At 42.9% G+C, this 25731-nt stretch overlaps 2 protein-coding genes across 8 annotated transcripts in view; both read left to right on the forward strand.

Annotated features, from left to right (window-relative positions):
* RNF157 (ring finger protein 157) overlaps window positions 1–7035 on the forward strand; it is a 70511-nt gene extending 63476 nt beyond the window's left edge. For 4 of the 6 annotated variants that reach the window (XM_083429899.1, XM_083429901.1, XM_083429900.1 and 1 more), the window contains 2 exons: window positions 1607–1647; window positions 4025–7035. In XM_083429899.1, the coding sequence (XP_083286025.1) occupies window positions 1607–1647 (41 nt within the window). In that variant the 3' untranslated portion in view covers window positions 4025–7035. The remainder of the gene's footprint in view (window positions 1–1606; window positions 1648–4024) is intronic. The other 2 variants (XM_083429898.1, XM_083429897.1) reach the window with 1 other exon arrangement.
* Window positions 7036–10178: 3143 nt separating this feature from the next.
* Window positions 10179–25400, forward strand: FOXJ1 (forkhead box J1). Of its 2 annotated transcripts, XM_083429925.1 has the most exons (4): window positions 10179–10208; window positions 11081–11258; window positions 12668–13249; window positions 20825–25400. In XM_083429925.1, exons 3-4 carry the CDS (start codon window positions 12728–12730, stop codon window positions 21641–21643), a joined length of 1341 nt encoding a protein of 446 aa, XP_083286051.1. In that variant the 5' UTR covers window positions 10179–10208; window positions 11081–11258; window positions 12668–12727; the 3' UTR covers window positions 21644–25400. The 2 variants fall into 2 exon arrangements, with proteins under 2 accessions (XP_083286051.1, XP_083286052.1); XM_083429926.1 differs by lacking the exon at window positions 10179–10208 and having other exon boundaries at window positions 10896–11258.
* The last annotated feature ends 331 nt before the right edge of the window (window positions 25401–25731 follow it).

Consider the following 25731-nt stretch of genomic DNA (forward strand, 5'->3'; position numbering starts at 1 on the left):
TACTGTTGTATGTTTCTCTTCTAAATATCTACCAAGGTCATGTGTATATGGGAGGTGGAAGGCAGCAAACCAGTCCATGCATGTATTATTTGTTATTCAAAAATCTCTGCATGTTTTGTGTTTCCCAAGTAGAAAAAAAAGTGGTACAAACAGGGCCTTTAAGTAAATTGGCAACTGGGCAAGTGGTAATTCACTCAAGCAGCTTGATGAGCATGGCTAGCTGGCAATGATCATGTTGGCCCATCTCAAGGGATTGTGCTGCAGCTATCACAGGGCCAAATAGTGTTCCTTTGGCACCCAGTAATAGGTAAATGTTTATAATTTGTTGTGTGTCTCCAGCTACGCATTTTGCTCTGCTGAGATAGTCTCCCAGCTACAAGCAGAATACTCAGGGGGAATTGTTTATTGAGCTCTTAACATCGACACCCCTGAGCCATTGTTAACAGGGTATATGCACATCTGTTGTATTCTAGAGGCCACACAACTGTACTTTCCAGTTATGACCAGACAGACACACCTTAGCTGTTGCTTCTTTCTGTGTTAATACATAATGCTTATTGAAACTGCCCTATGTTTAAACATGAAGGTCCACAGGATAGCTTACACTTCTTGCTTCTTTTAAGGTTCCGTGCAAAAGTCAAAGTGTAGCGACCTTAAATTTCAGATGGCAACACTTTGGTCTTGCAATTTGTTTTCCCAACATCAGTGTAAGCTGCTTTGGGAATCCCTTTTGAACATAGAGCATAGATTTTACTACTAAATGAATAATGTTGGGGTCTCATGGAAAGTTAAGAGTAGGTCTTCTGTGCATCAACCGTAACACCTAACATTTAGCCCAGAGAAAATTTAGCTCGGCCCATTCAAAATGCTATGTCCCATGTCTGCCTTTGGGGGCTATGGCTGATGGATTGTGCCCCCACCCCACAATCTGCTGCAAATTCTGTGCTATAGAATGTATAACAATGTTATATTGTGACATCATTGGCCATGCAAGAGGCAGGGAATCTCTGTGGAACTGTTGGCTCTCCTCTTAGCATTCTTTACAGGTTTAATGGCCTAGCTTGCCATCAAACTGTGGTCTGGACCAACAATATCTATGATGGATGTGAGCTGTTTTACAGGGGTAGAGCTCAAATTGAGTTGGGCTGCAAAGATTAGCTTGCTGCAGCACCGTTCTAGAGTGCCTAGCCCTCTCTTGAACATCCATTAATCAAGGGCCCCTGCTTCCCATCCCGTCTGCTTTAGAAATGTTTCTGTGGAAGAAAACAGCCTTTGGATTAAACCTATGCTCTGTCCCATGCTTCTTGTAGACACCTTGGGTTGGGTTCCATCCCTTTGTGATAGGCTACTCACAGTAACCAAGACTTGCTTGGAAATTGCCACTGATTTGGAACACAATTCCTAAGAGTATCAGCACACAGGCTTCTATGTGAAATCTCCTAGATTGGCATTAGGGATTACAATGTTAGAAGATAGTTTTTGTTTTGTCCCTTTTTTGTGCTCTCTCTCTTTCTCTTTCTCTCTCTCTCCGTTGCATGCATTTGCATTTGTGTTGTCTGTCCTTTCTCTTGTTCACCATTTGCTTCTGGTCTTTCCTACTAAACAGCTGCAGTTCCGGAATCCTGCCCCATAAGCATTGAGGAATAGGTATGAGATTTGCGAAGTCCTCTGCTGCTCACTTCGTCTGAATAAACCTAGATTTCATTTTGCAGTATAATCTTTCTCTCTAAGGCTTTGTTTGATCAACACAGTCCCCACCCCCACACACTTTTTTTGAAAAAAGGAAGGATTGCCTCTTGCGCATGAAATATTGGCAGGGGCAAGTGATTCTTAATCACTTCTTGTACCGAAACACAAGTGCAGAATGGGCTTTCTGAACTCATTGGTGCAAATGACTTTTAAAAGCCAAGCAACAGAATCTGAGGCTGCAATCTTACACATGCTTACCTAGAAGTAATTGCCATTGAACCCAGTGAAACTGACTTTTGAGCAGACATGCACAAGATTACACTGTAAGGCAAACCGTTTGCATCTATTCATGACCAGTAGAACTGTGCCCAGGTGCATTTTTCTGTTTCTAGCCATGTACTGGTTACCCAGGCTATTTCCTGTTCAGGGACTAAGTCCACAAATGTTACAAAGGGTGTAGTGGGATGGATTTTAGTTCACATGTACTGAGGCAATTATTACCCACCACAACTCTTGACTCTCTTTTGCCTTAGGATAGGCTGCTAAAAAATACAGGTCCCAGTACCAGTCCTTGGGGGATTTCACTTTCAACATCCCTCCATCCCTGCTCTCTACTTCCTGTGTCTTGATCCACAACAGGACCTCTCTAATTCCATGACTGCTAAGCTTACTCAGGAGCTTTTGGTGAGGTAGCTTGTCTAAAGCTGCTTGAAAGTCCAAGTGCACAATATCAACTAGATTCCGTCTCTGTTATATCTATCTATTAATCTGTCTGACTACAGAAATATATTCACTGTTTTTGTCTTGGGCGCTCAACCACTTTGATTAGCAAACGCCCATAAAATGTTTCCTTCGCAAGAGTGCAAAAAGACTAATGCTGCTGAATTGACTAAATTGGACTATTCAAAAGGTTGCTGTAAAGAATGAACTTTCATTCCTTGTGCTATCACACCACAATTAACTTTACATTTCAGCAAGGGCCCATTCCCGAATGAAGGGGGAGTTCTCATACTTCAAAGATTAAGTCCAGGAGGGAGAGAGATAACCGTTGCTGGATATTTGGTTTCTATATAATAGTTGCACTTTCTCTCTATGCAGCAATGATTTCCTAATGAAATCCCTGCAAAGTGTATGAGATTTAGAGCTGTTTTGCAGGAGTTAATTGCCTCATTTAGCATATAACTATGCTGTAGGCTGGCAAGTGGTTTTCTTTCTTTTTTTTTTTTGTTTAGTACAAATATAATGCCTTGGGGTCAAATTAAAGCACATGAAAGATGTACTTAGTTGCTTCCTGTAGTAAATGAAAATCCCAGCTTATAACTTATGGCATTTCTTGACTGTAGGCTCCATAGATGCCAAATAATTAAAATGTCTACTTTTTATTCACTGCATCAAAGATGAGAATATAAATAGCTGCGCTGTGCCCAGGGCAGCTATTTTCATGCTTGGGCTATAGCTAAACTAAGATAAGTTAGAGTTATAGGGAATGGTGTACAGCACTCTGTTAAAATGGTCCTGTTATGTTATCAAATTCCTAAGTCTGTCCATCTGCGATCACAGAACACAGGCCTGGGCCAATGTTCTGGCTGTTATTACGGAATGGAAGATATCAAAATGTTCTTAGAATGAAGAGCCTCACAGGCAATTCTTTTTACTAAATCCAGCAACCATTTGAAGATCTTCTCACAGTGTGAGGTTGCTAAGTTTAGGAAGGCACCTAAGATACTTCCAGATACCATCTGCCTGTTCTTATATGGAAGACATTTGTAGGCATGCTTTGTGTACTTTCAGAAACTTTCATTTTGTTTGAAACCACAGCAGCAGCTTCCATATTCACACTTGTATGGGTAACCTGTCAAACCTGCAGTGAAGATACTATAAACAGCTATTTATTCTGGCTGGCTTGTTCAGCATGATAAGTTTCCTTTTCTTTAAATGGATGGTTAAAGTGGTAGAAGAAATTATGACAAACCTCCATTTCTATATTTTATGTGCAGGTAGGAAAAGGTAAATGTTTTTTAAAAATAAAATAAAAATTAGTTTTACCAAACTTCAGATATACCTTGTAACAAATGTCAGTGTTATAGAATGAACCCAGGGCTCAATGAGGACCTAAAATGAGTTCTGTAAAAACTGCCACCCCTAGTTATTGGCTGTTATTAAGAACTAGTCTTCCAGTACTCTTGCCGGAGTCTGTAGGCCACTACATCTATTACTTGCCTAAATTTTAAAGCACAAACCTCTTGTTTTTCCATTCTTTGGCGCTGGTATTCTGCTTCCTATTATCCCGCTAAGCTCTTGCCAATAGTATTATCCATTACTTTTCTTCTCATAGGTATCCAGGCGTCAGCTGACAATCTTCTGAATCACAGCCAGACCCTGAGGCGCCACTTTTCTGCCAGCAGCATCAACCTGGAGTACGATGAAGATTTGCAATGCATGCTGGGACTTCTGTGCCCTCGATGATGTTGCATTGTGTGGAGAGGAAAATCACAGCACTGAACATGTTTCCCTAAAACACTTAAAGCAGCAAAGCTGTGGGCATTACCCCTGTCAAACCCTGCAGATGATGTGACATTGTTTTAAACACCACACATGGTAGCCAAGAATCCACATTGCCCTTGTAATCATTCTATGTTAAAACGAACACACAGTAGGACTGGCTGAATGGCTTGAGTTGGGTTCAGATGATGGTTGCCTCCATAAACTTTGATGCTTTGTGTCCTGTTATCATCTTGTCAACTCAGCATTCCCTGTTCTCTGCTGATCTTTGTCTTTATAATTGTTTGGTAATTGCCATAACATCTGTTTCCCTTTTTTTAAAAAATCAAGGAATTAATGCTGCTTCACCTATTTATAATTCTTGACAGGTGCATGTAGAATGTGTACCTGTAAAAATGTAATGTACACAGAGGACAAATTCATACTTGCAAACTAATGCATTGGCACAGCTCCCTATCACATCCACGCAGTGTGGAAGACATGTATTTGATGCCACCTAATACATGCACCAGACCTGATACCAGAAGAAATGAGTTTATAGTTCCTTCACCCATTCTACACTCACCCTGAAGACTTTTGAGCTGCCCGGATAATGATTCCAGGTCACAACTAAGCAATCAATATGGGGGATATGTAGTATCCATTATTCTTCAAGATTTGGGCTGAATTCTATGCTGCATAAAAGTGGCAAGATCTAGTACAAAGGGTTACCCCCCCCCTTTAAAATATGGAACATCTAGCAGCTGTATCTTAGAATGGGGGAGAGAAATGGTAAGCAGACAGCCAGTTAAGAGAAAATGACAAAAGAGATTCATTGTGTGAAAATACAACACCGCCCTAGTGGCTGTTTTCAGCTAATTTTGGACCCCATCAGAGGTGACAGGACAGGTGAAGTTAGGCATGTGGTTGGGAAAAGATTAACTGGCATCAGGTTAGAGGAGCGTTAGTAAGTGCACTTGTAAAGTGATATTATTAAGGCAGACTGTCCCTTAAACTTCATGCATGGCATTACTTAAAAGTGCAGTCTTCCCCTATGTGATTAAGGCCTTTTAAATGCATCATTAGCTATGCATTTGTTCACTGTTAATGGTCTTGGTTTCCTTGGTGATGAGTGTATGCTGAAGCCAGCAGTTCCCCAGTCATTTTAACAAGCTGTCCATCCCAGCAGTCAAATTTGGTCTTTGGTTGGGACCCACCTGTTGAGTCGAAATTCTCATCCTTCCTTGTGCTGCATTGTCAAGCCTCCCCCTACTGTGCAGAGGCTAGTTGCCAGCAGGCTGGTGAATCACCAATACAGTCGTTTTAGAGCCTGCTGTTTGAGAATATTTGCACTAAAACCATTGGAAGTTTTGCTGTTCTTGAATTGAGGGTGTGATTTCTAGTACACACTGGCAAAAAAAGAAAAAGGGAGTGAACATAAAGTGGCATTTGAGCAATTTCAACTGTGGGGGGGTGGAGTGGGGTCAGGTAAGGTTAGATTGGTGGTGGGTTTTTTGAGCTGGGCTTGACTACTCTCGCCTCCTACCACTTTCATTCCTTTAGCTCTTTCCTGCTGTAGAACAAAATGAATGGTGTAGCACAAAGATCGCTTCCCAAGTCTTTCTGGGCAGACTCTTTTGATCCTCCAGAAGGAGGAGAGCAGGTTACATCTTTAGCTTTATGTTAACCGGCCCCCATAATCAAAGACAACGACTTTGTCTCAGGCCTTCCTGTCGCATCTTCCTGTGTATGGTCAAGCAAGAAAACATTTGTGTTGCATTGTCTTCACCAGCAACACACCCTTCAATATTCCATTTCCCTGTCTACTTTTTGTTGCTCCTTGAGGGGAATGAGAGGATTAAGAAGAATGCTGGACACTTTTCAGTTTTTCTGGAGAATATCGGTTGTGTCTTTAGAAACAACAAAGAGGTATTGCGTCCCAAGTGTGCACATAGTTATTTTGTCCACCCCACCCCAGCTGGTCAGTCAGGTTTTTCTGTATAATCTGTTTACAAGAGACAAAGGGGTAAATATACACACCTTCCACTGTGAAATGCCTGTCATGTGGCTTTGGCCTTTACTGTAATTGACTGGTGGTCATGACAAAACTCTACAACCGGAGACCTTCGATACAGCCTTTAACCTGCTAATTGCCACACAGAGGAGCTTTCAGTATGGGAGTCTTGGGGAAATGGTTGTGTGGTCTTGGGAGTCCTCACAAGGGATAGTGGGGTTGGTGAACACCAGAAATGCTTGCTTTAGTTAAATTAATCAAGCTCTCCTCCCACTGCTCCACCAGTAAGCCTGTTGTAGGATAAAGTGCATTTTCTCAAGATTTACCTCAGCATTCAAAACGCTGTATGAAGCAAGACCTGAAGACTGGGAAAAGCAATAACGAGAAAAACAGGACTGGCATAGACAGCATGGTTGTGTGTTTTTCCTCAGTTCCCTCACATACCCCTCTGAAGCAAACTCTTGTTTATGTTCCAGAGATTTCTCAGAAAATTGTAATAGTGGCAAGGTGGATGGAAGGTGGGGTGGGGTGGAGTTATTGAGGAGAAATGTATTTTCTTTTTGTTCATTCCCCCCTTTACAGGGGTGGGGGAAAGTCAAAGGCAACAGAAATTGCAGGTGCAAGATGGTGTCCATCTGAATTTGTTACTGTGAAGCAGGCACGTGCAGCAGGGAAGCAAGTTGTGCCCCATGGAAGAGTACAGTCAGACTGTTCTTAATGGGTGCACATGCCACAACATGAGACTATGGAACCTTCTAGACACGCTTGTGTGCACCTCAATGGCAGCAATGCAATATGTATTTATGACTGCATGACTCTTTAAAAGAGTGAATAAAGCTGTTTACAAGGGATGGACAGCTGTTGCCTGGAATTGTTTGTGTGTGTTATTGTCTGAGGTAAAAGATGTGTTACCACCACGCTATTATGGGCAGCGGTTTAAGTCATAGGGGCAGGCTGCTGCTTGCCTGTCAATGTCAAGAGGCTCATTTGTTTAAAAATGAATTTTGATGGGGAGGCGGGGGGGGGTTCTAACATTCCTTAGGACATATTGTCCTATCTGCTTCCTCTTATGACAGCTACATCTCAGCAACACAAAAGCCATTTTCAAAATGTCAGGATTCATCTTTTTATTGATGTGCCTGGAACTGAGTAACAGATCCATAGAAGCCGGAACGATTATTTGCGTCACTTAAAACAACAGCCTAGGGCCACAGTGGGAGGTGTAGTGAGGCTTTGAAATCAGAAGATGGCATGCAAGAGCCAAACACTCTCTTACTGCCCCAGAGAAAGGGATTTGCAAATTACACAAGAGGTAGAAATTACATGAATGAGAAGCTTTTTGGGAAGAAATGGGTGGGAGAGATCTGCCAGTACTAAATTATAGTCTGGTCACAAACAAGGTTTGACCAGCAGAACGTCTCTGCCACCCAAATTTGAATTGTACTATCATAACGTCCGTTACTACACATCCAAATATTGAAGAATGTTGAATTTCATCCTTGAGATTTTGCAAGTTAGATTTTGTGAGTTAAATACGGGTTTCAGTTCAAGAATTGGAGCGCCACCTGTCCCTGAAAGAGCCGTGACTTGGGGGTAGCTCTCTTGTAGGGTGATGAACACGGTGTATAAAGATGAGCTCCAGAATGCTTGTCATCTCCCCTATTTATCAAAACTTTCCCTTAAAAATAGCAAACGCTTTTAATGTTTCCAAAATGTATAGTATCTCGCTGCTGGCAAAATATTGGGATGGTGGATTCTGGGGCTCAAGTTTAGGCAGGACGCCAATCATTGTGTTACTATACAGACTGGGGGACAGAGAGGTTCTGGAGGGTAAGAAAGAAAAAAAGGTGCCCCTGTTACTTTCCTCCCTCCTAAAATCCCCCGATATAGCACAGGAAAAGGAAGGTTTGGGGTTGCTGTTTTTTTACCTCATGAGGCACACCTCTCTGACCCTAACCCCTGAATAGTGGTTCAAGGGCTCAAGGAAGACAACTTCTAGCATCTTCTGTACCCCTTGCCTTTATAAACAAGCATAGTCATGATGAAACAGGACAGTTTTTGTTCTACAAGTACAAGCTACATGGCTGCAACAATTATTTATTCTTACGATAACTATCGGTAATACAGATTGGTAAATTAACGTCATCATGAATTAGAACTAAGTTTGTCCTTTCAGATTGCAACTGTCCTTCACCCTTCCACATTCTCCCATATACCAGCTATTTATTTGCTACTGAAAATTAAACAATGCTCACCATGCAATTCTAACTTTGCCAGCAAATAGAACTGTGCCCTATTAACTAGTTGCCAGGAAGATGGGGGGAGGGCTAATGTGTGTGTTTCGGTTTCACAGCGGTAACGCTTACCACATGAACATTTAACAGGGCGGTTGATAACTGGGGGATTGGAGACAGTCCGTAATGGGTGGTGCACTGGAGACAATGTGCTTTAAAATCATTAGATGAGGAACTGTGCCAATATAATTTCCATTCTGAGATCGGCAGAGCAGAAGTGTAAACGGCAGAGAGCACCCTTTAACTCAAGATGTGCGCTGCTCTTTGTGAGTGAGCAACTGGTATGTTGCAACTTCTGCCGTTGGCGCTGGGCCTGCTTCCAAAGTGGGTAAACTGTCTTAGCGGGGCATTGTCTGATGCTTTTGTGAGGGCAATGGAATGTAAATGTCAGATAAACAATATGAGAGAGAGAGAGAAAAAAGATCTTTAAGGGCAAGAGATTGGCTTTATGTGTGTAGGAGTGCTACTGGTCTCATAACAGTTGTATCCTGCTTTTCCTCCAAGGAGCCCAAGGCAGTGTACTTGATTTCCACACAAGCACACTGCTTCATTTAATCCACATGACAACCCTGTGAGGTAGTTTAGGCTAACGGATACTGACTGCCCAATCCAAGATCTACCCAGTCCTAGTCTGAGACTAACCAGTCCACCACTCTGGTTCAGTCGAAAGCAGCCATGGTAGAAGACTCATTTGTCTTGGTGGGCTGTGGGCAAAATCAAAACAAGGTTTTGAGAACTGTTCCACATCTCTGCTGCCCTTTTGACGCGGGGAGGGTTTCTGTCCATTTCTCCCCTGCCTGCCCATACCTTACTGCAGCCTGTTTTAATTTTTCAAAGACTGTAGGGGAAGTGACTGATTAACAGAAATATTTGGACACTACTAGCCAGGTGTGTTGATGTCACCACAGTTCAACTCTGCCCAGCAAAACTCTGCTGAAGCTCTCCAGAATAAAACACACCTCAGAGCATCAGCTGACCTGGACGAGGTAGGCTCACCTTCCATTTCTAAGACAGATTTCCATGTGGGAAATGTACTTGATTTCAATGTGTGTGTGTGTGTGTGTGTGTGTGAGAGAGAGAGAGAGAGAGAGAGAGAGAATGAGAATTGTAGGCAGAATGGTAGAATGGCACTTCAGTCATGAAGCTCCCCTTGAGCTCATTAGTACTTCTCAGCCTTGCCTACCTCACAGGCTTGTTGTAAGAATAAAGAGACATGGACTCTTTGGAGGAAGAACAGCATGAACATGTAATCAATACCTAACATCCATTTCAATCATCCTTTTTTTCTGAAAGACGGGAGGGGGCATCCTATTATGCAGGGCTGCGACTGGAGCCTCTTAATTAAAGAGGGGGGCACATCCAGTAACCTTTTTGATGCAGGGTCTGCAGTTCTCCTACACACACAATATTTCCCCCCCTATCCCCTTTCATCTAATTACTTCAGGTTACACAAAGGTCAAGGGGAGAAGGTAAACTTCTCAGAACTGAAGCAGGTAAGCAGAAGGGAAAAGTCGCGCTGGCTGCCTTCTCTGGGCCCAAACTGCACGTGGGGTCAATTTGGCCCCCGGAATTTCTTAGCATCATGAAAGGCTAACTATTAATTCAGCCATGGCCAAGGTTCAAGGAGAGCCAAGACCTTTGCACATGAATGCCCTCTCCTCCTCCACAGCCCTCCAACTGCAAGCGATGACTCTTCATCGTTTTCTCTCAAATATAACTTCAAAGCAGAGGTAATGCCTCGTCGATTGGGGGGGGGGTTGAAGGAGGGGGGGGGGGAGAAAGAGTCAGCAACTGCCCTGCCCTGCTGATCAGAGTGGACAAAAGCAACGCCAAGCTAAAGAGATGAGGGGGGAAATTGCCCCAGTGAAAGGAAGGAGCAGGCGGTTGAAATCGTTCCCTTTCTTTCCAAGGCCTGGAATCTTTCTGGTTGCTGGGTTGTTTGTTCTTGGCAGAGGGGATCTCTCTCTCTCTCTCCCCACACCTCCAGCTTTCCTTTAGTATCCCGAAGAATAATGGGCATCTGGGAGCTGCTTCAAGTGGACTTTAATTTGTCTTAATGAAACTCACAGCAAATAATTCCCAAGCGCCCACCCCTCTGTGTGCGCAGTGGCCACATACCAACCGAGCCACCCTTACAAGCAAAGCAGCCGACGGGGGGCGCGCGCACACACAAGCACGCGCTTTTGAAAAGAAGCCCCCCCACCCCCCGTTTATTTTATTTTTTTAAAAATGCGTGCAATTGCGTTTCATCAGATATTTAAAAGCACTTAGATTTTAAAGGTTTCATAAGCTTCTCTTTTCCCACCACGGCAGCCAGGATCCGTGACTAAAAATTAACTGGTGGCAAATGAAGCAGGTGGGAGGGGGGCGCGATGTGGAGGGGAGAGAGATGGATGGGGGGCAAAACAAAGTTTGTGCAAACTAGCAGAACCGCAGAGAGAGAGAGAGAAACCCTGTCAAGTGATTGCGCTCTCCATGGAGATCCGAGGACCAATGAGAGGGGCAGAAGCTGTTTATAGGGGCGGAGCGTCTCCATAGCATCCAGAGAAGCCTTTCGGAGCAGCTACTTATTGACAGTCATTCTGTTGCTTACAAATCACAGCGGCTCCGGAATAAAAGGGCTCTGGCAGCGAGGGGCGTAATAATTCATCCAACGGGAGAGCAGTAGAAATCTCCCCTATTTCCCTACCCGGCCCCCACCGCCACACACTTCACCCCACTGAATATTCGGCGCTTAGTAGTAAACACTTGGCGGTAGTGGGATTCCTTCGTAGGAACAGGTAAGATAAACGGAATTATTTGTTTCTTCATAAGGCGGGGAGGGCAGGCCAGCTTTATTTCTCCGCCACGTTATCCTGGGGAGGCTGGAATCCTCCCAGCACACAATTTTTTTATTTTATGGTTCTGGCCAGACGTGAATGCAGAGGGACCCTCTCATGAATCCATCAACGCAAATGTAACAACACTTTCATTTAAAAGGGGAAGAAATAATCCATGGTAAGAGCCTTTTGGGGGCTTGATTGAATTCTGTGTTTTTCATGTGAAGATGGTTGGCATGAATCTTCATGTACTAGTTCAGGGGGAGTAAAGCTTAAATACAGGTACTCCGCCACTCTTCTTCTGGTTCTCCAACCTAAACGCCCTCTTGTTATGCTTACATATGTGGCTTACAAGATTCATAGGATTTCAAAGCAGCCCAGTCCTATGCATAATATACTGGGCATTAAGCCCCATTGAGGTAAATGGGGCTTACTCTCTGGGTACAGGATTACAGCCTTGAGCAGCCTAGGTGTGATTTTACCCTCTGCTCTATGAACCAGCTGAGTCAAAGCAGTCAGGTTTAAACCGATTTAGCTCCCTGCCAAATCAATGGGAGCAATTTGCAACCCTAAGCCCATTACCTGAATGTAGGTCCCATTGAAATCAATGGGATATACATCACATAATGTGTTTGGCACTGGGTTGCCACTTGCCTTGATGAAAGTGCTTCAACTTATGGATTGTGTTGCTGGAGGTAGATTTTCCTTTTTTAAAAAAATTGAATCAGGTTTATCCCCAAGATAGCCTTGGAAATTCTAGGCATTATGGAATGGCATGAAACTCCCACCATCTTAACCATTTTTAGGGCAGTATTCATACCTCTAATATTGAAGAAAACAAAAACAAAAACTGATGGTGTTGTGCATTGAGTGAGGAATCAATGACAGATTTAAAACAGAGGCTACTTCAAATCATTAAGATGGAATCTGTAAAAGGGTTAGGGACTGTCAGGTTTGCAAGCTGAAGCATTTATGAAGATGAATAAATTTTTATTTACCTAGAAGGAGATACTAACATGTTCATTTCAGTTGCATGTTTCTAGCTGGGTTTTAAGTGTTTCAATAGGAACAAATGCTACTTAGATTCTTGGCAGTTTTGCGAAAAATCTTGCCACAAAAGAAAAAAAGGGGCATTTGGGTGAATTCCACCCATCTTAGGCTGTGGTCTGCATAAAGCAGGCTAGTTAAGCAGGCTGTTTTGAGAAGGGGATCCTACACCCAGGGATGGCTCAATTCTTTGGGATTACCTCAAGGGTATATTTGGCTCCAGTGCTTTTAGAGTGTCTGGCTAGAAAACAACCTGCTCAAGTGTTTGTTTGTGAGCCGCCCATTTGTTAGGGGCTTTGAACTTCTTCGTGTTATTGTTGCAGGATTGTCACCCCCCTGCCCTTCCCCCTTCTTCCCCCTTCCTGCTCTCCCACAATTCCTGAATGTTGGACTTGCCTATTTTGGCTTCCCCTGACATGACTGACAGCTGGCTGAACGTGCAGTCTGAAGAAGAGAAAGGCCAGGAAAGCATCATGGCGGATTCGAGCAACCTGGACGACAGCTTGACCAGCCTACAGTGGCTTCAAGAATTCTCCATCATCAACGCCAACATGGGCAAGGCAAGCTCTTCCCCTTGCAGCACAGATCCTCACGGCTATCACAAGATCCCTGGCTCTGCTGCACCGTGTTCCCCTCTAGCTGGTGACCCGGCTTGCATGGGGATGCCCCATACCCCTGGCAAGCCAATCTCCTCTTCCACATCCAGGACTGCACACCTGCAAGGCCAGCCATTGGAAGACATAGATTACAAGACTAATCCCCATGTAAAGCCTCCTTACTCCTATGCCACGCTCATCTGCATGGCGATGGAAGCGAGCAAGAAAACCAAAATCACCCTCTCAGACATCTATAAATGGATTACAGATAATTTCTGCTATTTCCGCCATGCAGACCCCACATGGCAGGTAGGTGCCTAGGATGGGACAGCCCATACCTCTCTGCATTTTGGCCACCCAGTCATGTGGGTGAGGTTATAGTGCACTTGCTACTGTCTCCATGTTTTCTGTTGGCTAGCCACTGCAGTTCATGACCAGCCATCCTCCCAAATCAGCCTTGATGCTTCTATGACTTGCATTATCTGACAGTGAAACTGTTTCACCACTATTTAAATTCTCATAATTTCCATGTGAGCAAGTGTTGTGTACACCTAATATGCTAATGAAGGAAATCTAAACTACTTGGCCAGAATCCTTAAAAATGGCCATGCTTAGAGCAGCAAACAGCTCCCTACATTCTTAACACACAACACAGTTGATGTTTAGTCGTTTAGTCATGTCCGACTCTTCGTGACCCTGTGGACCAGAGCACACCAGGGATTTACTTGATGGGACTTACTCCCAGCTAAGTAGAGTTAGGTTTGCAACTGGGGGCTGGACCCACACCATACCTTTTGAGCACATTCAAAGCATTTACACCCCAAATAAATCCTGGGAACTGTAGCTCACCCCAACAGAACTGCAATCCCCAGCAGCTATAACAAACTGCAGTTCCCAAGATTATAAGGGGGTGGTGGTGGTTATGTGCTTTAAATGTATGGTGGGTGTGCAAATTTAAACACTAGCACCCTTTTCCCTGGATCATCTTTTGTCATACATACATAATGTAAGGTTCCATCACTGTCAGTTGTGCCACCTTACAGGAGAACCAGCTATGTCTGTGGTCAGTTGTGGCTGTAAGACCCTCTTGCCACGAGATGAGGAACAGATCTCCTGTCAACCTTCTATGACATTAGAAAGCGACCAAGTGTTTGTAGTATTCATGCTGCAGCTCCTTTCTGTGCTTCCTTCTCCCTAGAGTGCAATTACTGTTGCTTGGTATGTTTCCTATCAAGGTGTTTTGCCTGGAATAAGCACTTAGTAGCACACAGAGGTTGTGGTAAATGAGAAAGCAGAGCAATGTAAACAGGCATTTTCTCCTTTTGAAGGTAGCAATTATCTAACAAAGACTGTGGATGATTGAGAGAATGTCCTTTTTTTTTGAGGCTCCAACAAGCGTAAAGGAAGTGCCATAGAAAGTACAGAAAAACAACACAGGGGCAGTTAAGGGGAAGAGAGAAGGAAACAGGTGGAGGGCGAAAGAAAAGCAAAGATGGCCAGAGTAGGAGCCAAGAGGCGGGTGGCATTGCCTAGAGGTGATTCTCCTCCAATCTTTCATTGGATGCTTAATGCTGATAATCCAATCAGTCATAAATGGACATTTGGAGTCAATTAACTGCACAACTGGGAGGCAGGGGTACCATTTAGAGAGGGAAGGGGGCAGTCAACCCCACTCCATCCTTCATTGTGGATAACATGTGATTATTCCCCACAAGTGTTTATATTTCTGGTTACAATGAGGTAGAAAAAATAGCCACAACAAATGCTCTCAGGATACCTGGTTTTTGAAAAATAAATTTTATCTTGAATATACCCAAGAGTAAGCCTTGCACTTTGCTGTAAATCTTAATGCTCCACCCTGAAATGTCTTTGATTTTTTTTCCAGATTTCAGTGGGAACAATCTTGTTAGGAGGGCTTTGGAAACCAGCTCTTTGAATATGGAACTATCTTCCATATTTGGTATCTGGAAGCTTAACGTCTTGTATCCAAAATTTAGTTGGTCACACAAGTAGGAGATACTTGGCCGATTTGCATCATGCCTGGAGAGCATTTAAAACAAGCAACTGCTTCACACACTTCTAGGGAGAAAGAGGAGAAAAAGTCAGGGGTATAAATTTCTTTCCCCCCATCCCACCCTTTGATCCACTGAGGAAGAAACGCAAGTGCCAAAGAAATTGATGTGTCTTTTCTGTGCGACCTGATGCTTTCCAAGATTGACTGTGGAGAAGCATTTGAGATAAGGCAAAATAAAGATTTGAGAGAGGTTATTAGGAAAGAGGAGCATCTAAGTTAGAATGGCTGGGATATTGGATCAGAAGTATGCAGTGCCTCAAATGGTCAAAGACAGAAATATTATAACTTTTCACTAACCTCTTGGAGAGGTGTAAGTAACCTGCAAGGTGTTGCTAGACTACAATTCCCATCATCCTTGATCAATGGCCATGCTGGCTGAGGGTAATGAGAGTTGAAATCCAATAACAGCATATGAAGAGCCAAAGTCTCATGACCACCAGCTGAACAGCCTTGGACATAAGACATCAGCCTGCAATGAAGGCTGTGGCCTGTAATGAGAATAAATTCACTTTTGTTACCATGTTAACAACAATATTGAAATAATGCATGTTGAGGCTCTCTCCCTCCCATAGCAAGCACTACAGTGTAAGGAGGAATCTCTGTCCTTGAGCACCACCTCCTTCAATTCCCAGTGTCTGTGATACATGGTAGACTCATTTGTGTCTTTGGCTCCTTGAGGTTTAAAAATATTTGAGTCAACGGTAGGCTGGACAAGTAAAAGTTTGGGTAGGAAAAAAGAGGGAAAGTTTTGCCTTTCAGAAAATCCAAATAAAATTTGTTCACCAGGTCTTTATAAGGTATTTAACTGGACTCTATTGCTGTAGCATCTATATGGCTTGTAATTTTTTTATGTCCTTCAAATAGTCCTGGTAAGACAGTGAATCTGTAGCCCCACACCAATAGACGGAGACCCAAAAGTCAGCCTATTTCAAGCATCCACTCTTAATTCTGTACCTTGGACTTTCCCTTCTGCTCTCAAAGCACTGTTTTCTAAAAATAATAACAATCATCATCATCTCAGTCAAAGGAAAATGATGAGTACATGTCATTCATTTCTGACAATTGATGTGACACTTTGATATTCATGGGTAGTTTTAGTGTTGAATCCTTGAGGGAAACCCTCTTGAGATGTTCCTTGCCACATCATCCTTAAGATCATAAGAGCCAACTCCTAGGGGTTGAAGGGAATTTACCCCCCCCCCAATTGAGGGGACCACTCCCCCCACTAAGCTGATGTGCATTGCCATTCAAATGGTGTGTGTGCACCGTGTCATGTGATCAATTATGAGGGGTGGGGCTTATCTGGGCCCTCCAGTAGTTTATTGAAGTTGGCACCTCTGCTTAAGGTGAAACAAAGGGTTTCCTCTCCATCCTAAGTGATTAGTGAATGAGTTAGATTCTAGGTGGCTGGATATGATGGTGATGACATGACATGGTACAGAATTATTGTCATTCCATCACCTGTCAAAAGGCTGCCACTACACACTGCTAAGCTTGTTTCCAATCCTCCTAGTAGACTGTATCACAACCAGGTCTCTTGCTGTGCCAAAACACTATTGCTTGCAGTCATTACAATAACGCTGCTCAGTGTAGTGGATGTTTCTGATTCCTACCATGGTCACAATGCATAAAACAAGTGTAACATCTAGCCTGATGAAGACTTCTGGAGAACTCAAAAGCTTGCTCACTATTTTCTGACATTCTAGTGGTCCTAAATCCTAATAAAGGTATTGACCAAAACTAAATCCATTAGGTTTCCTATGAGATTGGAACATTTTATGTTTTACAGAATTAACAACAACATGGGGATTAATAAGTACAAAAAGAAAGAAAGAAAAACCCTTGCATATTGATGTGGTTGATGCAAACTTTCCTGTTCTTTCTTTCCCCCTTTAAAAAAAACAAAAACCCAGTATTCACTCCCTCTTTATCGTGATGCAGGTGGTTTGATGGATCCTTGCAGGGAAGAATGATAAATATGCTAACTAGCTGGGTAATAATCAGCTTGTAGGCAAGCCCAGCAGATTTAAACTGACTCTAGCAGGGAAGAGGGTTATTCTCTGACCCTTGTAAAATTTCATTAAACAGTAAATTCTGACTCATCGGAGACCAGCGCGTTCACAGGAATTTCTTTCTTTCTTTCTTTCTTTCTTTCTTTCTTTCTTTCTTTCTTTCTTTCTTTCTTTCTTTCCCCCTTTTCCCATCGTGCCCATGTTCTCACCCGCCTCGTCAACCCCAGTTCCTGTAAGTGCAGACACAAAGTCAAAATGTCATGCCACCCATAAGCAGGGGGGTGGGGGGGTGGGGAGAGATTCCTGTGGGAGCTGTGTGCTTTGGAAAGGAGCCAAGATGCCCAGGGAGTTTCAGCCTAGAGGAATAGCTTCTTATTATTATTTAGCCCTCCAGGCATTCAAGCCTTGCTTTTGCTCTTTGGCAATACGGATTATGGATGAATAAGCATAAAGATATCCAGGCAACATTTTTTTTAAGGAAAAAAAAAAGAATGAAAAACTCTTGCACACAATCCTTTACCATATCCAATCTCTTAACACCCTCATGGCTTTGTGCTCTATAAGAGGGTGTTATTTACCCAATAACAGAGTTTCCTTTCTGATTGTGCACATCACTCCAGACATGCACATTCATTCTTATGAGGAGTAGCTCTATGGGAACAGTAAATGCCCCTTCTTTTGGTTTCTCTCTTTGTTGCTATTTTTTTCTAGAGCTTTTCTGATTTTTCTTTTCTTTTTATGATGATTCAGAGGGTGATTTCATATGAAGTCCATTCCAACCAAAGGATGTTCCATGGGTGCACAAATGTGTGTCTCACATGGGGTGTGTAAATATAAGCAACCCATACCAAGGAGGCCAGTGAGTGTGCAGAGCAAGGGGGGGAGTTATGTTGTGTCCCCTTTTCCATTTCTGTCAAATGAAGCGGTTATTTCACAGTGTCGTTGTATTTAGCACCATAGTGTACCATGGTAGCTGTGGTTTCTGGGATAATCCTTGAGCATCAGACGTGTTGGTTCACACATCATTTGAAGCTTAGCTGTGCTTTAAAAGGTGAACCTGCAGTGTGCTGGTGCACAGAGCAAAAACCGCAGCTGCTTCGTTCCTCCCCTACGCCTGCCAGGAATGAAACCATGGTTTGGATTAGTGACACTTGAGAACCTGAGCTCACTGTTTGTTTTGTGCAAGCAAACCAGAAGCCAGAAGCCAAGAACAAACTTAGGTAATTCACAGTTTATGGTTTGTTTGGAGGGAGAAAAAAACAATGCGCCCAGGTTTAGATATAATCCTAGCAGCCTAGCATGAGCAGAGGAAGAGCAAAGCAGCTGAGATGTTAACAGTGCCTCAAATACCTTGCATGTTCATTTTTAAACTATAGGTTTTTAAAGTGACACATCAGCCAGGTCAAAATCAGTTTTCTGGCTAGCATGGGGTTTAAAAAACAATCCAACTATGAGGGCCATAAAATGTCTGGCTTACCTTTCTGGTCTCCTAAAGCATTGAGGTCTGTTCTCTTCTGATTTTGAGGAAGTGAGATGGTGATCTTCTTCATGTCACTGTTCAGAAAGTTGCTGTGAACACTTCTGACCAAAACTAGTGAAACAGAAACTGTCTCTTCTAGCACCATGGAAGGGGAAAAGGCGCTATTTCTACTACACTATTTCACTGCATTACAGTCTGTTCTGGTCCAGACCTAATATGCAGTCTCTTAGATTGAAAGAAACTATTCATTGTAACTGAGGCTGGGGAAACCCAGCCAGATGGGCAGGGTGTTGTTGTTGTTGTTGGCATATTAAAGGAGACACTTGATCTTATGATGACTGACACTCAGGATAAATGGAGGGCATCTGCATTAGCCTTTTCTTATATTAAGGTGTTCTCCCCCTCCGGTAATTCTGAATGAGCTGGAGCTTGGGGGAATATAAATGTCTTTCCTTAAGCATCACTAAAGGACAGCAAGGCTGGGCATGTGGTTGCTTAAAAATTACTTCTCTTTCTTTGCCCTCCACCTGCAGAGATTGTTGGGGTGCCTTAATTCCAGAGGTCAATTTTCCTCTTAATCTTCCACATATGCCTCCATCAAAACTCTCTTTGCACTTTCTCTTCCACCATCCATATTTTTTTCTCGTGCCAACACTGGACTGGATCATCATATTATCTTATACATCCATCCATACCTGTCTTCAGGCTATTCCACCATGGTTTTCTGGTTTTCTTTTCCAGCTGAAACTAATTTTTTTGTGGTTACTGAGTATCATCTCTTTTTTTTAACCACATCAGTTGTTTTTAAGGATGTTTTGTACTTCTGTAAATTTTGGGATTCCCCCTAATTACTCTAGTTTCTCAGTGGCTCAGTCTTGGCTCTACTTCTGCTGGCATGTTTGTTATTTAAAGGAGTGATAGAAGGAGGGCAGCAGACTAGAAAAGGTGTGTCAATAAGAGAACGAGTGTCTGTGTACTATGAGGGAGATGAAAGACCCTTTTCACATTTTAAGTATTATTATTTATGAAAAGTTTTAAGTACAGATTTAAACAGATTTAATCTCATTTAGCTCTCTTCTTGACTTCCTTGACAACACCTTGGAAATGGTAGCTTTGCAAGAGTGCTGAGACTTATTTCTTAGAGATTTCTGCACAGAACAGCAATTTGAAAGCCAGGGCGTGCTTTGAAAGTCGTTCAAACTTGTAATATAGACACACATGGCATAAGATACCTATCTTTTCCTGAAAGCTCAGGGCAACTTAGAACATTTTAGCAGAATCAAACCTTGACACTAAGGGCAGATCCATACCCTGCATTTAAAGTACATCCAACACATGGCTTCCCCAAAAGAGTTCCAGGAACTGTAGTTTTCCCCTTGTTGTTGTTGTTGTTTAGTCGTGTCCAACTCTTCGTTACCCCATGGACCAGAGCACGCCAGGAACTTCTGTCTTCCATTGCCTCCCGCAGTTTGGTCAGACTCATGTTTGTAGCTTCGAGAACACTATCCCACCATCTCTTTCTCTGTCGTCCCCTTCTCCTTGTGCCCTCAATCTTTCCCAACATCAGGGTCTTTTCCAGGGAGTCTTCTCTTCTCATGAGGTGGCCAAAGTATTGGAGCCTCAGCTTCATGATCTGTCCTTCCAGTGAGCACTCAGGGCTAATTTCCTTAAGAATGGATGCGTTTGATCTTCTTGCAGTCCATGGGACTCTCAAGAGTCTCCTCCAGCACCATAATTCAAAAGCATCAATTCCCCCTTACAGAGCTACAATTCCCAGCACCCCTAACTGCAGTTCCCAGGATTCTTTCTGGGAAGTTCTGTGTGTTGAATGTGCCCTAACTCTATGCAATGCATGCACTAGAAAAAGCAGACAGGGTACTAAAGAACACCCCTCATCTCCCCACACTTGCCATTGGCATCTATAGGCCATCTCAAATGAAGGTTCTTACAAAATACTTCCAGTAAATATTCCGGTTCATGTCGCTCTTGTATGAATTTAAAGTGACATGATCTGACGTTCTTGGTTGATCATGATGGTTAAAATATTGTGATGGGAGTTGAGGCACGAATCCATATATTTCAAAGTTGTATAGGATGGTCATTTATCTGTAGAAATATGCCTGGCTACGTGGCTCATTTAAGCATTATTCTATTCCAGATTCAGTTTCACTGTGGCAAGCCACTTCAGCCTTCTTCCTTGTTGAAAAGACCTTCACTCTTACAGCTGATTCAGCCGCCTTCATTGTATTCACTTCAATGTGGGTTTATGTTTGCAGTTACTCATATTAAAACTCCATTTTGTTTAATTCTGGTTTCAGAACTCCATTAGGCACAACCTGTCCTTGAACAAGTGCTTCATCAAGGTGCCACGAGAGAAGGACGAACCAGGGAAAGGTGGATTCTGGAAGATCGACCCCCAGTATGCAGACAGGCTGATGAACGGAGCGTTCAAGAAGCGCAGGATGCCCCCCGTGCAAATCCACCCAGCTTTCACCGGAAGACTCCAGCAGGATGCTGGCTCCAGTTCATTGGCTCACCAGGCGGCGGCATCTTGGAAAAACAACAGCATCCTGAAAATCAACATGGAGTCTCAGCAGCTGCTCAAAGAGTTTGAAGAAGCCACTGGTGACCAGAACTGGAACCCAGCAGATGGGAAAATGAGCCATAAACGCAAGCAGCCACTCCCCAAGAGGATGTGCAAGACAGCCCATCTCTCCAGCTCCCCTCTGCTTACTCAGGAAGAGCAGACAGAGCTTGGGTCTCTGAAAGGTGACTTTGACTGGGAAGCTATCTTTGACACCACCTTAAATGGTGACTTCTCCACCTTTGAGGATCTGGAGATCACTCCTCCTATCAGTCCAATAACCAGGGATGTAGACTTGACTGTGCATGGAAGACATATTGACTGCCCACAGGAGTGGTGCCCTGCCGGGCAGGATTACATCCTAACCGAATCCAACCAGAACAGCTTGGACTTTGACGAGACCTTCATTGCCACTTCTTTCCTCCAGCATCCCTGGGATGAAGGGAGAAACGATTACCTCTCAAGTTCTGTCAACATAGATCCACTCTTTGAACTCAACGATCCTTCGTTGCAGACGGAAATGAATGACTGGAGCAATGCTGGGTGTCTTTAATGAGTGACAAGAGCCCTGGCTGGAAGGCTCAAGATCATCCCAGGTTGACCTGCTGTATGAACAAGATTGGCCCAGTGCTGCAGGACTTTACACTAACAGTAGAATCCTCTAGCAAACAAGACATCTTCATTCTTGGGACCACGTGGATCACAGAGGTGTCAGGGGTGGGGAGGGAAAGATCTGGAGAATTTGGCAGGATGTATCTGAAAGCAACACACGGGGAACTCTGTACCCCAAAAGACAACAAAATAATAATAATACAGTACTTATTTTTGTGTTCTTTTAAAGAAATATGGAATTTTTCTACTTCGGGGGTAGAGGGAATTGAAAAGGGCATATCTTCCTTGCAGGGGAGGGCATGACATTTGAATATAATGGAATAGGATGGAAGAGCTGGCCTTTTCTGGTTACTAAGAACATGTTAGATCTGTGATTTCTGTAATTTCCTCTTCCTTCTTTTGTCCATTTGCTTCTCCCTCCATCCCTCTCTTCCATGTGAGTGTGTTTGCATTGTTTCTACCCAGGGAAAATTTCTTATAGGTAAAACATGGGACAATTAAGTAGCAGGCAAATACAATTCCCATCTGTATTCTAGGAATTTCAGCCACCAGTCTATCTAGGACTAGTTTAGATGTCGACATCTGTATGTTCAGAAATGAATCAACAAGGCAAGATCTTTCAGGCTTATAAAATAGAGAGCCTACTATATATCTATATATCTATTACAAAACCTATATTTTTAGCTACAGGGCACAATCAGTAGAGTATTTACAGCGGGGGTGGGGGAATGAGGATTGTTTGTAATAATGTTAATTAAGATTGAAGTGTATCAAGCATTTGTTATACAGAGGGGAAATGTAATAAAATATGCAAGTGGGAATTCCTGCCAGTAGAGGATTTTTAAAAATCCACAAATGGGGACCTGGCATTCTCTAGATGGTCCTTTTTACTTATTTTTGTATCTTAAATTCTCTACATTTTTGCAATCTTGACTGTGTATACTGTAAAGCCTAGACATTTGAAGTCATGGCAGACAGGCCCTCTAAAGCCTTGAACAACTAACAAAGTGCCGTACCCTTTCCTAGCCGGAAGCTATGAAGGAATTTGTGTGATTAAAAGACAGACTCCGACAAATCAGTTGCCAACACAACTGATCAGTAATGAAGGGCTATTCTTTTCCTCTCCTTTTGGCCAAGCGATCCCGGGTGGGTCCTTCTAAAATATTGCTCTGCTTTAGTTAATGTCTCCGTATATTTGAGTCTCTAGCCAGTGAGAGTTTAAAACAAAACTCCAAATGGGCATGTTAATCAGTGGCTCTAGACTCATGGTAGGTGCACACTGTGTGATAATTTGTATTCAGTGCTGGATGAAAGTGCAGTTTTGAGGTGCCGTACATACCGACAACATCCTGCAGCATATTTTTAAAATGCACATTTTTTTCAAGGTGAGGAAGGAACTACACATGTGCAAGTGTGGTGAGGTGTTGCACCATTTATTCCAGCGCTTAGGGGGTGTGACTAGACTACATGAATGGAGGGGAGTAGAGAACATCGCTGTTCACTGCTTCTTAAACACTCCTCCTACCTGTATGTACAGATAGCACAGAGACTAACTCCCGCTTTAGGCAACGTTGCTGTGCAAAGCTATGTACAATGGCAAAGTGCTACGTACAAAAGCACTCTGTGGAATAACAAGCCCTGTGCATTTCAAACCGTATGTGTGCCCATAGCCTTAAGTGGATGGTTACAGACCAAAGGCTGTATATGCAGTGGAAACTGCAAATGAAAGCTTGCCCCTGCTTTCTTATTTAGCTTCCATCCTAGAACTGAAGTTGCCACCCAGCTAGGTGTTTAAAAAGGTAAAGGTGTTTAGCCCACAGCTAATGTTAAGCCAATAGTCACCTTAAGGTTTATGTGCATTTCAAATAAAGTAAACTCTGCATATTCCCAATAGTTATGGAGATTCCCCCTGGGAACCTGGCAGTCTTGTCTGGAACATAATGATATTTTATAGGTATTTACCTTTCTGGAATGGTACAGCTCTACTGTCTGCATTTAGCAGACGCAGATACAAACAGAATGTTCATCAAGCAAACGTCAATCCTTTTTTTCTTTACTTCTCTGCACCTTCCTGAATAATGTACACCCACGGGCATTATGTTTTGAAATGTTAATGTTTCCATCCCCTTAATCAGTCTGCCCCAATGATTTTTAAGTGGGGAAAGGCTACAACCTGGGGAGAAAAGTGCAGGCTTTCTGTTTCTGTGTGACAAATATGATGAAGTGCGATAAATGCCTCTTTAGAACCGCATCTGTTCACATCAGAGTATTCTGCCCGCCCACCAGTTTATTTTAACAAAAGAGCTAGACTTCCAGGGACAATAATTTGACACCTAGAGATGGCTGCTTCCCATGCTACATTCTCTTTGTTCACAGTTTTTTAAAAAAATAACCCGCATCATGGACACAGATGAATCTGCAGAGAATCCAAGCACAGCTCTTTGCTTTCTGCCACCAATATTAGTCCTGTGCTCACATTAGTGTGCAAGGAGAGATGCGGCAATGAAGCATTGTTATTTCCTAGCACTTTTAGTATTCACCGTGCTTTACAATCATCCTCACACCATCCTTCAAAGGTGGGCCATTGAATCTCTCTATAGGAAGAAGACTGAAGGCCATTCCAAATGGCCTGGGGTGTTTTTATGTGCATTTGGTTCTGAGTTGCTGCACACTGTCTATACACATCGGCTGCACATTATATTTTCCAAGCACTTGAGCCACATTCATTTTTTTATCTTGGGATATGCAGAGTGCACACAGTCTAGAAAGGGCAACCTGTTGACTACACATCCAACCTCCGATACAATTTTTATGTGTAATCAAGAGTTTATGAGTTCTGGGCAGCACCAAGGTAGTCCCATATTTGGGATGGGAATAGACATCATTTATTCCTTGATGCTTCTGCAGGAATGTAGGACATAAATTCGCAGATAAAATAAACTGCCCCCAAGCATGGACTGCTTACACCCTGCCAAGTACTAGACTCCTAAAGGGTAACAGAGCCACGCCTCCTGGGTAGTAAAAATGTTCTGCCTCGTGACATTCACAGATGAACTGCCACCACCTGCCTAGTCTTCATTACTTGGGTGATAAAGCACATGGCCCCCCAAACTGGCCATCTCTAGTCTAAAATATATTGCCTCCAAAGGTCAACGTAAGAAGACTGCTCTGGAGGTACACAGACACACACACACACACCTGGAAAAGTCACAGGCATATGAGTACCTGAAAAAGCAAAGTAATGGAAGGCAAAGTATGTTCATATTCTGGGACCAGCTGGTATTAATATTGCTAATAAAAATCAACAGAGCTTCCTGGAGCTGAGCAGGATTCAGCCCTCTATTTGATTTGTAGTGGGAGTGTAGAAGAGTACTGTATCTGGGAACCATATGGATCACCTAAATATAATGGGGGAAGAGGGGAACCACTGACATGGAACTGAAATATGAGCAATTCAGATTCTAATCCACTCCTTTGCTGTTGTAAATGTTGTTAATTTACAGTGAGTTAAAATACTAGATTTTCTTTGGAGTGTGTTTAGATTAATGAAAAATAGCAAGCTAGGAACTGTTGCTGTTGGAAACAATATTAGAAACCTTAATCATGTCCGTAGATATGTGTACATGTCTCTCTCTCTCTCCTTATTGCTTGTTTATTGAAAAATAAAAATTAGTTTGGGTAACTACTGGAAAAGAAAAGACCTTATTTTAAATTATGGAAGAGCATATATTTCAGAACTAAAATGAAATGGGGACTTACATGCAAAATGGACCAGCTGCTCAGCATCAGTTTTGAAACAAATAATTGAGGGAAAACGGAGTGATTTGCTGAATTTAAAATTTGGAACTTTAATTCAGTGCACTCAGATTTGGAATTCACCTTTCAGTGGGCACGAGGCATACAGAGTTCAGCATTTTAAAATCCTATTGTTCAGTGAAAGAGTTAAGTTTGCACTTTAACTCTCTTCCACCAAAATCAATAGGACTAAATAGAAATCCAATGGATTTTTGTTATGTCTCTTTGTATTTT

Source organism: Podarcis tiliguerta, assembly GCF_965153285.1.
Source record: "Podarcis tiliguerta genome assembly, chromosome: 2".
NCBI classification, from domain to species: domain Eukaryota; kingdom Metazoa; phylum Chordata; class Lepidosauria; order Squamata; family Lacertidae; genus Podarcis; species Podarcis tiliguerta.